The following is a 17,358-nucleotide window of genomic DNA, read 5'->3' as shown; positions in this document are numbered from 1 at the left end:
CGAGTGAGCACAAAAAATGACGCCCTATTCGATTGCACAGAGAGTCGAATTTAAGTGATTGAATCTGAATCCGCTTTTTCCATCTATGGATCGATACATACACATTCTATTTATATATTTATGAAATACGTAATTCTGATAATGAAATTTGATTAGGATCATAGGAGTGTAGTAATATTCAATTATCTACGAGAATCAACCAACGATTAAGATATTATTATTTACCATAAAAATCGGCAACCAAATTTCTACTGTAAAGTGATGAAAATAACTCATGACAGTATATAATGGTATTAAAGCAGTCTCATAAAAAGTCTGTCAATTAGACTGTGATTTAAAAAATCATTTATTTTTGAAGCGTTAAAAGCGCCATAAACAATCCAGTAATAAATCTAATTTCTGGAATTTTGGTAAATAAAAACACTTTTTAATTGCCAAAATTGTTGCCAAAGTTGAAATTGTGCAGCTGTGGTCTTTTTTTCACATTTAAATCTATAGGAATAATTTTTAATTATAAGTATGTTTAAAATATATTTTAGCAGTAGATATAACTAAAAATAAATTGCATATGCATTTATGATTCAAAGTTTGAAACACTTTATGATCCATTATTTTTTTATTGTCTTGATACTTTTATTGTCATTTTTATAACATTTGTATAAACCTGTATTTTTCGATTCTTTATAACTTTACAAATATATTCAAATATTTTATGGTTTATTATTTGATATATAAATAATAAAAAATAACGATTATTCGCAAACTCTACTTAGCACATAAACCAGCAATGAAAATGTGAAACAAATAAGGTGCTTAATATTTGGTATCTCGTAGTATCCATGCGAGACAGTTTTTAAATTTTTGTCATGAAACTTCTGAGCAACTATTAAATTGAGCTAAAATACGTAATAATATGTGTTTGATTGTGATTTAAAAATAAATCTTTGCAATGAAAGCGCCCTGAAGAGCTAACATAAAAAATGCACGTCAAGTTCGGTCAAATACTAAAGTTTTCATTAATTATAACGGTTTAGTTTATTACGAATTCATACATTATTAGTTATTTACTTTATTTTATGCCGTTTACGTGAGGCAGAACTGCAGAAAAGCATATTTTCGATTTTACTGGTTCACATTTCACTACTAATTCGTGATCTTTAGCCAAAAATGACACCGCCGTACTCACTAGATATGGTCTTAAATGACTATTTTCGGCCTTTACGTGACTTTAAAAAGACAACGTTTTGCAAATTTAGAGGAGAGATAAAGGCAAAATCACCGAACGAGTTAGACTATGTTAGATAATACAATTAACAATTATTTTTGGAATTGAAAAAACCGCTAAGTATATAATATATTTATATTTAATTTATATTTAAATAATAAATATAATTCAATTCAAAATTTATAATAATAAAAATTAAAATAAAATCAAGGAGAGGGACAATTTTAATATCAAAGGTGCAAATGTATTTTTTTTTTAGAAGGTTGAATTATCATATTAGAAACTTTTTTTTGATAGTAATGTTTAATCTAAAAAATGTTCTATATATATATACTAAAATTTTAAGGACAAGACTATCCTTAACTCTATGGTTGCCGAAATCTAATACATTGGCTTTTGCTACTTTGACATAAATTAAAATCAGAAATCTTTTTAATGGGCTATGTGGAAATTGTTTAAGCATACATATATTTTTTATCATTTAATAAATTGATTTTTTACTATAAAAAAAAATTTTTTTTAAATATTAAAATACCGGTATAAAAAACCCTACTATAAATACTACACAAAATATTTATAGATAAAGGATGACACAAATCCTAACAATAACAGTAGTTTAATTTTATCTCCGCAACAAAAATCACACTCGATTGACTTCCGAGCTTTAGATAGAAGAAAAAATATATTATTTCTTCAAAGATATATATTTTATTATACCAAACGCTATATACATCGAGAGACGCAGTAATACGAAACCTCTCGACGGTTTTATTGGTTCGTTTCGATTATTTCCATCCGAGGAAAAATGACGGGACTCGACGCGACGTAACGTACCAACAACTCTACTTTATGCGCGCAAAAAACGGGGGGCGACGTTTTATTTTATTTTTTATGAAAGTAAAAATGTCTTTATTGGAACTTACGTGAAGCTTTATAGCCTAAGTCCAACTTGCCCTTGAACGGGCCGACGTCCTGCGGGGGTTGTTTGTGTATCCATTGGTACACGGGATTACTCTTGTTATTGAAAAACCATTTTACTACGAGGCCGTTGCTGTTTTCTGCCGAAATCACAAAAAGAACAAAAGTAAATATTGTGTTTTAATCTTGAATAAATAAACACTGTATACAGGATGAATTCGTTATCATATTTAGATCGTTAGATTGTCAGTTATATAATATAAAGCTGCTTTAAATTAGATACAACGCTATATTTACAGGCATAAAGTAAGTTGTCTGTAGAATTTAAAATAGCTAACAGGTTAATTAGTTGATATATAAATTATATAAATCAAGGTTAAAACATATAATAGCTAAGTAACATGTTTGTCAATATGTCTATAAAAAAATTTAATATTTATAATACACTACATACTTCTTTCATTACATAGTTAATATTTACAATATATTTTATTTATACATAATTATTGATATTAAGAAAATGTTTGTCCTGCCTTCAATACACAATCCATAGACTATACAATAATATTTCTTGTCAGGCTTATCGCTGTGCTTATAACGCTTTAACCGTCTGCGTGTCTTTAGAGGTCAGAATTCCCTTGCCACCTACATCGGATTTAACTCCAATCTGTCGTTTTTATCTTTATTTTATATGTCATCATTTATTACAAATTATGTAACGTATCTCATTGTTTTTTATTGAAATTATTAGATTATTTCAATGTCAGATTTTTTGGCTGTATTCCAGATTTTATTTCATAATGACAGTTGAGATATTCGATTGATTAGCTTCAATGTTTTAGTTTTATTTTTTCTTAAATTTGAATCCATTGTATAAATAATAAATATATTAATAGTTGCATACCTAATATATTTTATAAAACAGTCAGTGCATACAACATCGTTCAACGTGTTATCATCACGTGCTAATCGATTTCTACCCTGTGATTGGTCGTTCACCGTGGGAGTATTCAGATACACAGGACAGCAGTATTATGCCCTTAAGTTTTGTCCTAGTTTTCTGTGGACTTTTGGTGTTTTAATATTTAATTATATTTGCCATGATTTAGCCCTGATTTCAGTTATTTGTATTTTTTGTACTGATTCTTAATTTTTTAATAGATCTTCAATATGTTTCATTAACTAGTGGTAAATTCTCTTTAGGTTGATTTGGTCTCATTTGCTTAAATTCTAATTTTTTAGGCTATCCTTTAGATATTTATAGTTATTTTGGTTTAAGTTTGATGTGCAATAAAACGCTTCACTGTCAATTGTTTGTCAATTAAACACAATCTTGCTAATTATTGTTTAGAAAATATTTAAAAATAACGCAGGCAACACTCGAGTGTCTTCGCGAAAAGCCTTTTTATATTATTAATAGCTTAATGATTTTTTTACAAATTTATCTTTACCACTTTTATATTGCATTTGTATCATAATATTTTACTTTTCTCTACATTGTCTTTTGAGAGTGGTCAACCATAATGACGTATTGACCGTTAATAATCATATCGTCTGTCCGTATGTAGGTATATTTTTACGCGTCTCAAGAGTATTTTGTCAGTAATTTTTGGCTATTGTGGTTTTAGGTTGCTATGCAATAAAACACTACATTGTAAATTGACAGCCAATAAAACACAATCTTTCTAATTATTGTTTAGCAGATAATTAAAAATAATGCAGGCACCACTCGAGTGTCTTCGCGAAAAGCCTTTTTATATTATTTAGAGCTTGATGAATCTTGTACAAATTAATTTTACTACTTTTTTATTGCATGGTTATTTTTATAGCATTTGTAACACGTTATTTATTTTTTCTCTGCATTATCTTTACGGAGTGATCAGCCATAATGATTTATTGGCCATTAATAATCGTATTGTATATATCTTGTTTTTAGTCAAAGGAACATATAATTTTGTTTTTCTCGACCATCGTTTTTTAATTTTGAACAGCCAACTGTTATTGCATAAAAGTCTTGTTTGAGTCGTTTTGTTCAATACACAATCTCTGCGCTTTTATATAAATTGATTTCAATTATATCTGTGCATTTTTATTCAGTATTGGTGGCAGCTTTGTAGATCTCGTAGAAGTATCTTTTTTTTAAGCAAGTACAGTACTTTTTATATTGATATTATTCATCTATATACCAATTTAACTTCCATAACAGTGGCTTTTTGCTGCAGAAAAATAATTTCATTGAGAAAAATTAGTTCATTTTCATACAGAGCAGCATTTCATTGCTATAGGATGTGAAGCACATGTCTTTTAATCAATAATATTTTATGCTATTTTCATCCTAAAAAAATCGGCAATTGTTAATAATTGTGATCGTTTCATATTAAATAAAACTTTGAATATGTTTGGATGTTAAACATTTCACCATTCACTAACATAAAATATATTCAATATATTTAAAATAATGTAATAAACTATATAGCTTTATTTTATTTATAACCCTTTCAGTAATTAGGTCAAAACCATAAGCTTTATAGATAATAATCTTCATTTTAATAATGATAATACTTCATTGTACTACATTTTTTATATGTACATTAATTTAATAAGGTGTCTTTAAAAAGCATTATTTTTATCTTTCATTTAGCGATTTAGACGTAGAAAGTGTATTAAAGGCAGTAGGCATAATAATTGTTAATTTTACACTTTTTTTAAGTTTTTATTTTGTACCTAAAAAATCTTCGTTTTTGTACCTTTAATATATATTATATTTTTTTAAATATACCTATTTTTTAACATTAAATATTTTAGCTACTATTTAAAATTTGTTATTGCTACAAAATATACAAAGTATAGAGTGGCAATATATTGTAATAAGGTTTAAAAACTGATATTAACAGTTTTAAATTTATTATTTAAATATAAGCTAACATTTTTTAAATTCATAATAATTGATATATATGTTTTAAACCAATTCATCCTGTATAAACTAAAACACTAAAGTATAGTTAATGTATATTAGAATAACTTTGACCTATTTTAAAGTTATTTTGAATGATATATTTATTAGTAATAATCTGTAATATTAGACTGAATTTAATGGTCATCTATTAAATGTGACGAAGTAGGTCAAAGTTATCCCCACACAAATACACATTTTCATATGAAACATAAGCATCCTAATTATTTATCTATTACATAATTTTATTTAAAGCATATGTATTTTTAATATAAAGAAAAAATTTAAATTACACTAATAATTAATGTATACGTAGTACGTTTTTTTTTCATTTCAAGATTATATTGTATCTATTTAAATATGTTTTAATGTACACAATTAAAATTTACTTACTTTAAAATTTAAAATTATACACTGCATTATTTTTTCCGTGTATCCTTAATTTGTAAAGTACATTAGTATATAAAAAAAACAAACAAACAAACTGTTTTCAAAGTTGTATTCGCAGTCCAGCACGGCCTCTTGGCTACCTAATTCTACTAATGGAGGAACATCCAGTCTTGTAATATGGACCCCGGCGCAAACTGTAACAAAAAATATAAATATTTATTAAAAAATATACACACATAATATTATATTATATTCTCAAATAAACACAAGTTAATTTCCAAGTATAATGTATGACGCAGATTACACGCAAATATAAAATGTAATCTCTGGAGACTTAACCTGTGGTTAAATACAAAGGACGCGATATTATTACGGCATAATGAACAATATATATATAAAGAATTAACGAAATGAAAATGAATTAACCTCTCTCGTGAAAATGTGTGAAGTGGGTTAACGTTTTGATTATGATTTACACACATTTTCGAAAAATATAAATATTCATAGAGAGTACAGAATACAAAAACCATTTATTATTTTAGCCTGCGTGTATATTTTACAGAAATTTCAAAAGCTTTTAAAAAATGTAATAATTATTTGAATAAATTTAAGAATCAAAAATGATATACCTTTAATGATATCGCATATACAAAATGAGAAGATAAACATATGTTTGATATTTACATATTTTTTTTAAATAAAAAATAAAATTGTGCATATTTTAAAATAATTGAATTATTACAAATATTTACAAAACTTATATTAAAGTAAAAATTAAATGATATTTTGTACTATATTTTAAATTGAACTAAAAAGACTTGAACAAATGATAGTATCCCCAAATATAAATAGATCAAAAATACGTTTTATTAGCATTTATACGGTTTGACCGACATTAACCTCAATCTTCATACGTACTAAGTATATATTACATGTTCACATTAAAACATACTTAGTTCAATCTATCGTATATGTAGATGAAATCGGAAGCAATGATAATGTTTATGTATTATAAAAGGCAAAATTCACTTTTCGACCCCATCGCCCGTCGCCGTGAATTAAAATTTTGAAGATTTATGATTGTTTATCTAATTTAATCAATGTATTCTTCTAATCTTCCACACGTTATGTATATATTTCATTTTCATAGTTATAACACACTTAGTTAATATGCAATTCAATTATTTTTATTCGGTCAAATGACGAATTATTAAAAATTATTGTCGCGAAACAAAAGTTTGTTATTAAATAACAATTATTTAAAACCGTTGTCACGGTACTGTCGGCCATCTTGTTTTCTATTTGAATGCTTATTTTTCATTGGTCGAAACAACAGAACGCATTACCGGTGTCTCGGAAAGCAATGAAGCAAATTTAATTTTTATTATTATTTATTATTATATTTAAATATATTTCTTTTGTTTACGTGTATTATACACCGTTCATACAAAGCGATTATATTTACAGAGTAGATAATTGATCGTAAAATGTTTAATTTTAAGTTCTGCGCGTCTGGAAACGACTGCTTAGAACAATTATATATAAGATTAGAACAATTATACATAAGATATTATTTTCTAGCCTCAATATTAAAAAAAAAATAGCTCACAAAGCATGACAATTCACTGCTATGGATTGTGTTGCACATACAATATATTTCTAATAATTTACAATAAAATTATGACTTTGTTTTAAAAAGAGAAATATTATTTAGTTTCAGTAATTAAACATTAGATCAAATAAATTTCAGGAACATAAATTCGATTTTAGAGCAAAAATGCACTGCTATAGATTGTCTAGTATTGTGACAAATTAGGTTTATAATATATAAATGTACAAAACTGCCAAGTAATTAAAAGCGAATTCACAATAGTACCGTAATATAATTATCACCCAGCACTAATGATAAAGTTGAATATAAATAAAAATAGCATAATTGCGAATCAAAATCAATCGTAATGTATGTGAATGGTCATTTGTGAATTTTGTAAATTTTAATTTAATAAATAATTTACTTTTATGTTTGAACTGGAGACGAGTGAGTGTGTGCGTTGATGTAAATCTACTCTCCCGGCCTTCTATAAGGCGCTATATGGTGCATTCGTACAGTTCTTTATTCGAAAAATTTAAGAAACGTTTCATTTGTAGAAGATTATTTAGTTATTATCCGTTCTTCTATCTTAAAGTCTTCTTTAAGTATTTTTGTAAAATGAAATAACATTATTGGACTATAAATTCTAGGAGCATAAAGCTTTGAATCTATCAACGTTTTGGTAAAATATTAAATAATATTAGAGAAAATAATTTAATTGCGTTTAAAAAATCTCTCGTCCGACAGACAAGAGCCAAAAGAAATATTTGCTTTAACACAGTCAGTTACAGAGCTATTAATTTCATCATTATTAAAAATTGAGAAAGAGGTGGCAAGTTTGCGTTTACGTCCCTACTATTAGCTCTATAGCACATGTTGATAATGTGAGGACTTGTTTGTGTAACATAAAAAAATTATCTGTAGTCTTCAACATTAAACATATGGTTAAAATTATATTTCACAGTTTAAGACGTAATTTTATTTATTGAAAAAATCTGACGGTTCACCAAAATACTCAAACATTTATTTATATTAAATATATAATAATAGAAATCCATATAATGAAACTCTGCTTAATTAACTCAAAGACTTGTTTTATAATAAAGTAATTTTAACCACATAATTTTTTTATCAAAAATTGAATTAAAAATCCAAGACAATGCACTGCTATATATTGTGTAGTACATAACCTTTACCTAGTAATATGTTATGCATATACGTTTAACTCACACATTTTTTAATTTAATATTTATTACATTATAGAAGCGCGACAAAATTGATGTTTGAACTTTTGACTAAATCTTTTATAGAAGTTCAATAGAATTTATTTCTTTAATTATTTGATTGGTTAACTTAATAAACATATTAAAAACAACACAGAATAAGCAGTAAAATGAGTGAAAAACAACTTACAAACTTATTTTTTTTTAAATAGGCAAATACTAACTATTTAAATACTGATAAAAATAAAATATGTAATATTATTGTTTAAAAGAAATAATCTATGACTGTAACAACAACTTTAAAGATCACTATAGAGTTTTTAATATTATGTGCCATCAATCACAAATTATTAGGTCATCATAATAACCACTTGAATAACGAAAAGAGAAATTTCCCACACAACAAAAGCATAAATCCATTTACTTAAATTAGGACCAAACACATAACACAACGAAAGAGAGATGTTGCTACTACAATAGAATAGCGTCAAAATATGAAATATTGCACAAGAAAATATACACTCTTTCAGCCTCAAAACCCGAAAGTAACGATTTTCAGATCATTAAGAAAGCTTGTATAAGTGTATGATATTACCTAAAAAATAAATAAATGCAAATACATATTTTTTATTACAGAATGCTCAGATTTTAATTTATTGATGGTGACCATAATATTTCAAACGAAAATTCAAAATTTATTTTATTTATAACCCTTATCTTCTATGGTTCAAATTAAAACATACGCCTATGAATTATCACTAAACAATACGACTTAAACATAAAGTTCCCTGAAATTTTTTTAAGTTTCGATTGGTCTCTAAAATAAATAATATTTTAAACTATCTTGAAAATTCACAATTTTAATTAATAACAGTCAATAAATAATAAAATGAAAAGTTTTGCTGAATAACATTAACCTTTAAATTATTATTATTAATATACACATTTAAATCATTGATGTACCACAACAATACATTTAGAGACCGTACAGACCCTTTGTATAGTAACATTAAGTGTTAATAATGTATACTGTAATAAATTTAACCATTTATTACACACACGTGTATGCGGGTGTTACTTCACATGAGATTTGGGATCGGAATGGATTTAACAGTTGTTCTGAATCTTTTATTTATATACAAGGATAGTATAAACTATTTATACGATTTTTTTATATCATAAACACGTGATAGTAAGCTGTTAAAAAGAAATTTAAATGCTGTCTCTCCAAACGATAATAGCTGCAATATGACGTATGTTCGCTTCAATTTTAAGTGTGGCTGTAATTCAGTTTGGTTTATGTTGTGCTTTAAAAGCTCGGGCCAAAGGGGTCGAGGTCAGGGGCGTGAAACTCAAAATTGGTTTTAAACTCGACGCTCGTTAAGTCTCCTCGTTTATGCGCCATAAATCGCCTATTTGCGGAAAATCAACAAAATTTATTAACGACGCGAGCGGGAAAGTTGTAACGTTACGTAAGTACTACGCAAATATGGCGATTGCAATGGAAATTTACAAGAAACTGTGAAAAGTATACATATATATATGTATACACATATTGATATGTACGATAAAGTTAATGTAACCATTTCGTAGCATTCCTTAATGTGGAATCCTAATACAACTTAATATTTATTATTATTATAAAGCATACAAAGAAAATTCCCAAAATATTTGTATGTGAAGGAATGTGTTTTTTTCCGTTTGAATATTCCGTATAGCTAGGATATGACTCACTGAGTTTCCGTAGAAATGTGTACCTAAAAATATTTTTAATGTTAATGAATAATTTTTTATGTAAAATTATTTTGTATTATGATCTCAGACTGATATAACTGATCAATACATAATTATGAGTTTATCTTCAATATGGAACTAAAGCCATGAATTTTAAATATTATTTTTAAATTACATATGCTTTATTAAACTTAATATGCCGCTTAAAAAAGTAGACAGATTTATTATTAAAAATGGTTTGACAAACTTTGATAAAAGTTCCAGTTTATTTCTCTCGTATAATGTAAAAAGCTTTAGTAATAAATAAATTATTTAAAATGCAAACCCTAGATTGGCAAAATACCAAAAATCATACACTTTCATGTAAATTTCTTATAGATACAACAATTCGGACAACCCATAAATTGTCATGAAAACATAATAATAAAAATAATAATTGAATTCCATATCACCTAATATTATTTAGGTTATCAATGATCTAACGATTTTTTTTGTAACTATTTGGAGAAATGTCAGCATTTGTTGTTTTTTGTGTAAGGATTTTGACAAAACTAATTAGAAATCTGCAACGCTGCAGTAATTCGTCGTAACAAGATATTATTAATTGATAATTCAGTCTAAACAAAACATTTTAACACCAAGAGTTGCACAATAGCCACGCAAAGCTATCAATTACCATCAATGACTACAAAAATTCGTCAATCTTTTTTTTATAAGCCTCAAGAAACGTATTAAAAAACCATTAATAGCCTCGCATCGATTATATTTGTTTGAAATATTCTTTGCAATTGTTGTACGACCACCTTTAGAAATAAACTTCCACAAAGGGAAGATTAAGGTGGAACTAAGCACTAAATTTTTCGATTGGTTTTGATCTATATTCGTCCAAGTTTTTACAAAGGACTATTATAAAGTATGTGAACTTACTTGATTTTTAGAAAAATTATCTTCGTCGAAAAATTTTGGATAATTTTTAGAAAAATTAATGAAAAACATGTATTGTGAAAAACACAAAGAAAAAAATTTTAGTCCCGTTTCTTTTTTATTGAATGTTAAAGCAGCTGTTTATCAGAATCTTTTATTAACATCGGTCGTAAAAAATAGAAGTTAAGAAGTAAAAAAATAAATATAAAAAATATAGAAAATACGCAGATATTACACTTTTTTTAGTCTGAAAAAATACGGAAATTTAGCAATATTATAAAAACTGTTTTCTTATTTTCTGAATTATTAAGTTTAACGCGCGATTTTACATAAGAAATGACTGTCGAATGTCATTTTTTTTAGAGATTTGTAAGCTAATGTAATTGTGTCGGATGGCTCAAAAGCCATTTTTTATTAACAAATTCCTCCGTTATTTAAATGCATTATTATCATTCCAACATATTTTAGCGTTTATTCACTAGGTTCTTTAATGTGTTCATTTTAAATAATGGGTTTCAAGTAAATTAACCCTTCGAGTAGTGAGTCAGAAATATTATTACACTTTTGTGTAACAACAATACCATCTTTTTATAAGAAAAATATTACACATAAACACATTTGTCAATTTGTTAATTTACATATATTTGTTAACTTTTCCATAATTATTTATGTTATTATTCATAGTAAATTATACAAAAAAAAATCAGTGATTTTCAACGATTCATTGCTTTGATTTATTTTACTACATTTTGGTATTAGTGTGTAATAATTTATTTTAACACTTTTCAATTATAAAATTAAGTTAATTTATATTACATGTTTTTATATAATATATTTGACTTCTGTGATTTTTTTTAAAATCAAATCAGAAGCTCTTAATATTTTTTATAAAATTATTGTAAAATATTTTTTGCTTAATTTATTTATTTTGTACAGTAATTTATTTCTATTATTGTCTATTTAAATCAATGCATTAAATTAATTAAAAAAATATTATATACATAACTATCTGGAGTACCGCAAAATAGTAAAAGATCGACAACCGTACATGTACGGCGGTACCGCTCAATTTATATAGCTTCATAAGTAGGGTAAATTTTGCCGCATAACTTTATTTAATTTAATAATGTGCCTAATTGTTAATATTAACAATCTGATTACTTATCATGGTTGCCACACAGCAATAAATAAATAATTATTTATAAACTTTCATTCTATAAAATTCGGTAGTCAGATTAAAAAATACTTTTTTTCTTACTATTTATATCATTAAAAATATATTATAGAGATTAATATTATGATAAATAATACACCGAAATTATTAGATATGTATATAAATTTTAAAATAGCAAAAAATAAATAAATGTCATATTAATGTAAATAGTTTTTATCATTCTATCGATCACTTTAAATTATGTTTATAAATATTTTATTAATTAAATAACATAGATTTAATAAAATTGGATAATAGTAAAAAACTACTACAAAGAAAATCTCCTGTCATTCAGTGACAGCAGAAGATTTTTTAATAACGTGGTAAATTTGGCTTTGAGATGATCTTTCATCATCTTAAAGTTTTGGCTAAAATCCAAATCGTAATTAGTGTTACATGAAAACACTATAACAGCATTTTAGACATGAAAAATCACAAGCAATTCTCAAATAGGATTGTTATTTTTTTATAAATTCTGATGATTACATTTAAGCGTTTAATACTATTGCAAAAAATAATTCATGTACTTGAATATACTAGAACAATTCCATTACACATAAGTGAACCATATTTTAACAGTGATACATATATGTAAAAAATCAATATAATTTATTATATATTAAATATAGTACAAAATATTGCATAATAAATATTTTAACTACAAAAAGTACCTAAATTTAGAGCATAGTTATGGGTAATCACAATAGTTTACCACTCGTGAATCAAACATTTATCACGTTTGATGTCTACCCATAAACTTCATATTATTAGTATTTATATACATACATAACATCAATAATGATAAACACATGCAACACATATGTGTTTCAAAGTCTGTAGATACTTTATTGTTATTCATGAGCTGTATGTTGATTTTAGCTAGAGAACGTATTCCCGTCCGCTTTGCAAACGTTCTTGGCTCGTTTATAGCTAGCTAGAGCAACCATCGCGGTGACAAAACGTTAATAAACCTTAGGCTATATTTACTTAATCCTGGTGAATGAAGAGGCTAAAGCTAAATAATTTGGGAAGCCAAAATGTGTCGTGATCCGGTGTTACCGACCCAACTATATTTGATTGCATCCAATTAACGATTGTTTGGTTAATCTCGTTATCGCGCAAACCCCAACTGGGTAATATATATTATGGTATAAGTAATAATTATACATATCTAACCTAATCCCCAACGCAAATTCCCTACTCCTTAATTTTGTTTTTTTTTAATTGGATTTTTCTCCAAATATGTAATAGTTTTTAATCGTTTTAATTGCACAAGAAAGAGAATTTGTCAAGTCGATAGTATTATAATAATTTAATAGGATAGTTTGTGTCGGGACCGCCAATAATCGTTGCGATGAAATTAGTCGCGAAGTGTCTCATAACATTAATTGATTTATTTGTGTGCCTTTGATCTTCTAAAAAATCGAAAAGCACTTGCATCTACATCTTAAGCATACATACTCATGCAAAAATAATTTAAATAAAATTTTAAGCAATAGTTAGTAAAAAATAAGTCTTAGAAATGTACTGAAAAATACTAAATAATTTTTTTATTTAATTTAAGTTTTTTTCTAAAATATATATAATCTATTTTTTCATGGTAATGATAAAACATAAATTTCCCATGTGTTATTTTATTTTATTATAAATATTTATTAAAATGTTATTTTGAAATAAATTTTCTATATAAAACTTCCTCTAAATACAATCTGGCATATATTTTTACTCTGCATAATAGCAAAATGGAAAGACACAGCGATGTAATTCATACTCTAGTATGCTTATTGTTCTATAAATTGTCACTATTACAAAGTAAGTCGTTTGCTACTGTAACAAGTGATAGTTATTATGTAAATAAACATATTTATGTGTATACAAAATTTTTTCTATATAATATCGCCCGAGTGTTATAAAAAAATTGTATGAGACTGTATTGTACGAATATTTTTTTAGAAAAGTAATTTAAAATATAAATAAATAAATATAAATAAGACATTGTCATTTCCAAAGTGTAAAAGTTGTAAAAGACTTTTATGTTTTTATTTTGGTTATTTTAATATATGTACATTATACAAAATATATTAATCAAAAAGTTTTATTATGATTATAGCATTATTTATAATAATTAATATAAGATTGTTTTTAATGTGTTTAAAAGCTATAATATATTCATTTCAGCATTTAAATATTAATTTGTATGGCTTTGTATTAATTCTCAAGCTTAACAAACTTTGTTAAATTACTATATCACTATATTTGATATATGCAGTCAAACTCAGATTGAAAGATAATATCTATTACAAAGTTAATATTATTATAATATAATTTACAAGATCCAATCTCGACTCGTTTACATTACATTTTCATAATACTCGAACTAGTGTTATGTTTATATTAAAAAGTATTTATAAAATATGAAATCAGCAATTCAAAGAAAACATTGAAATAAATAATGCGTTATTTTGTAATTAATACATATATTCTATTCAACTCTAATTTGCTAGCTAAGATAACTAATAGCTATTGTAATGAAGTAACGATACATAATAAGATTTTATGTATAAAAATTAAGAACAAGAATATTTGTAAAATATTACAAATGCATATCACTATTAAAACAAATTTATGGTAGTATAAAGTTTAACATTTTTGCCTAAAATAGTTATAAAAATTATTTAAAAAAAATTCAAATGTGTGACTACTAAAAAAATATTAGCAGCAAAAAAAATGTTTTTTTTGCTGCTAATATTTTTAATATTATTAACGACCCTAAACTTTATCAGCTAACACATATTACCCAATCTTAAGTCAGTGAAATTTTAGAAGCACATGATTCTATCGAACTTTAGTTGCATCTCTACCGTACACATTACAATAATTAGTTACTATTCACTAACTAGGACAACTTAAGCTTAATTAAACAAAAAATATGTTTATATAAAATATAATAATTATTCACTATATGAACCGCATATTCCTTGAATCATTTCCTATTGCGGTATGTATCACAATAGTGTCATTTCATGATGCATAATAAATCATTGTTATCAATATAATATTCTCTTCCGCTGACATGTGTGTGAATGGAATTTAACCAGAAAATACTTGTATATCATAATGCAGATAAAGTCATAAACTATCGAAGTAGGTTGAACGTTTAAACCTAAAAACTTTTCGACATAGTTTAAAATTTAAAACGCCATCATCCCTTCTCAGACTCCTTAGAGGTAAGTTTCTCCATCTTCCATGAATAAATAACGCACCCTCTAAAGGCGACGATTATTATTATGGCGGTGCGAATATAAAGTGGCCATTATTCGGGTGATATATAAAATATTTAGATAGATACAGTTTTTTTTCGGTTAAATGAAATCTAATGTGCAACGCTCTCCGGCTCTCTGTGTCCTTCGGACCACTTCGATATTTATTGCCTCATCTCGGCGAGTGTTCAAAAATGCAAAACTCGATGAATGCTATATAAACAAAATTTTAACGCGCAGTTAACTGGCGAAAATTAACCGCGAGTGAGACATAACCGCGTTCTTTCCGAGCCAATTATATTCGACTGGTTAATTATTAGCGACACGGGAGCAGAGATGGTTTTTGTATTTTTATTTTTATACAACGTCAACAATGTCATTAAAATTAATTATCTGAACTTATATAAGTATTCGATAATATTTTTTGTGGATTTTTAACGTGAACTTTGCCACTACGATATCTTAAAAATAAATGCGATTAATTCAACACAGTATATTCATACAATTTAATTGTAGTAATAAATGTGTAAGTTTAACTTTTGAAAATATCGTCCGTGTCTATTCGACGTAAGCTTCACTGAATGCGAGTTCAAGATCGAACTATCGCGTATTCAAAGTCGAAAATGATTTCAGGTTAAGAATTACTTTTTGCAATCGAAAAATTGTATTTTTGTATTTAAAGTAATATTTAAATATTTCACCGCTCACGGCATATATTTTTTAATTTCCAGTATGTGTTAAACTCTTATAAGCCTTATAAACTTTTATGTTTTATATTTAATTTATCCATCGATTTAAAGACTTAATGCCACATAAAGATTCAAAAGATGCCACCCGCATTAAAAGGGTTAAAATTCGCACATTCGTTCTTTATAAGTACCATTTTATATTGAATTTCGCTTTATATGAAATATATTTAATTTTCCTTTTAACCAGGCCGCTAAAACGCAGTTTCATTATACGTACGTAATAGACTTTAAACAAGTTAATCGCCACAAATATCTATACTGGCTTCGTACATATTTAAAAATAAACTAAAACTGATCTAACTGACAGTAAATCATGTATGTTAAAGTAATTTAATTTAACAGCTAAAGACTAGTATTGTACCTTTTAAAAAATAATTTAAAAAATTCTCGTAGTATAAGGCAGGCGCGTCGCCTTGTTCTCGTCGCTTAATGCGTTTTGGAACCCACACGCCTTCTCAATATTTTTTGCATGGTAGACCACGAATATCATCAACGATAATTTTTGGTGACATACTTCTATGCTTGTCTTCAAATGATTTAAACCTGGAAAAATCCAGATTTAAATCATTTGAACCATTTTAGTTACAAGTGCATAAAAACACCTTACTCGAAACAAAATCTTTCATTGAAACTTGAGGTGTTTTTTTGTTGTCATATGTGTAACGAGCTCTCCAGATGTTAATCCAAGCACTACCGAAAGAAAGAGATGCAAACCGAACGACAAATTAGTCGCAACTGAACGTCAAAGTTATTCACTATAAAAACGTTCTTTCAAGTGGGTACCCCTAATATTACGGTAAGATTTAATAATTACCTGGAATTATCAAATTACTAAAATTCATCGTAAAATATGTTAATCTATTGATAGATTTTGGAAACAATTTTTTGACTAGTCTGTGCCAACCGCTGGAGATTTGTTATCAATGGTTCTTAATTTATTTATTTTTAAAATCAAGGACGTCGCAATAAGAACACTCTTGTTTACAAAATAAATACAAGGGCATTTAATACATAAAAAATGAGGGACAAGTTTGATTTGCTGGTTTCGTTAAATTCACAAAATACAGTTGAAAGAACCTAACCTCAAATTTTGTATGGATTCCTAGTCCCCTATAACGTAGTATTCTCAATCTCTACGCTATAGGGGTTCGACTGAATTTTGATGGTATTTATTTTAT

General features: G+C 26.4%; 1 protein-coding gene across 15 annotated transcripts in view; it reads right to left on the bottom strand.

The window, feature by feature from the left end:
- LOC148230353 (uncharacterized) overlaps positions 1-17,358 on the bottom strand; it is a 76,719-nt gene that overhangs the window by 46,535 nt on the left and 12,826 nt on the right. For all 15 annotated transcript variants that reach the window (XM_088194905.1, XM_088194913.1, XM_088194904.1 and 12 more), the window contains exons 3-4: positions 5,582-5,680; positions 2,149-2,283 (exon numbers count right to left, since the gene is read on the bottom strand). In XM_088194905.1, the coding sequence (XP_088051031.1) occupies positions 2,149-2,283; positions 5,582-5,680 (234 nt within the window). The remainder of the gene's footprint in view (positions 1-2,148; positions 2,284-5,581; positions 5,681-17,358) is intronic.

Source organism: Plectrocnemia conspersa, unplaced genomic scaffold (assembly GCF_051122295.1).
Source record: "Plectrocnemia conspersa isolate PC_06_02 unplaced genomic scaffold, ASM5112229v1 ptg000010l, whole genome shotgun sequence".
NCBI lineage: Eukaryota > Metazoa > Arthropoda > Insecta > Trichoptera > Polycentropodidae > Plectrocnemia > Plectrocnemia conspersa.
The sequence above is the reverse complement of the archived record's forward strand: the minus strand, read 5'-3'. Positions and strand labels throughout refer to the sequence as shown.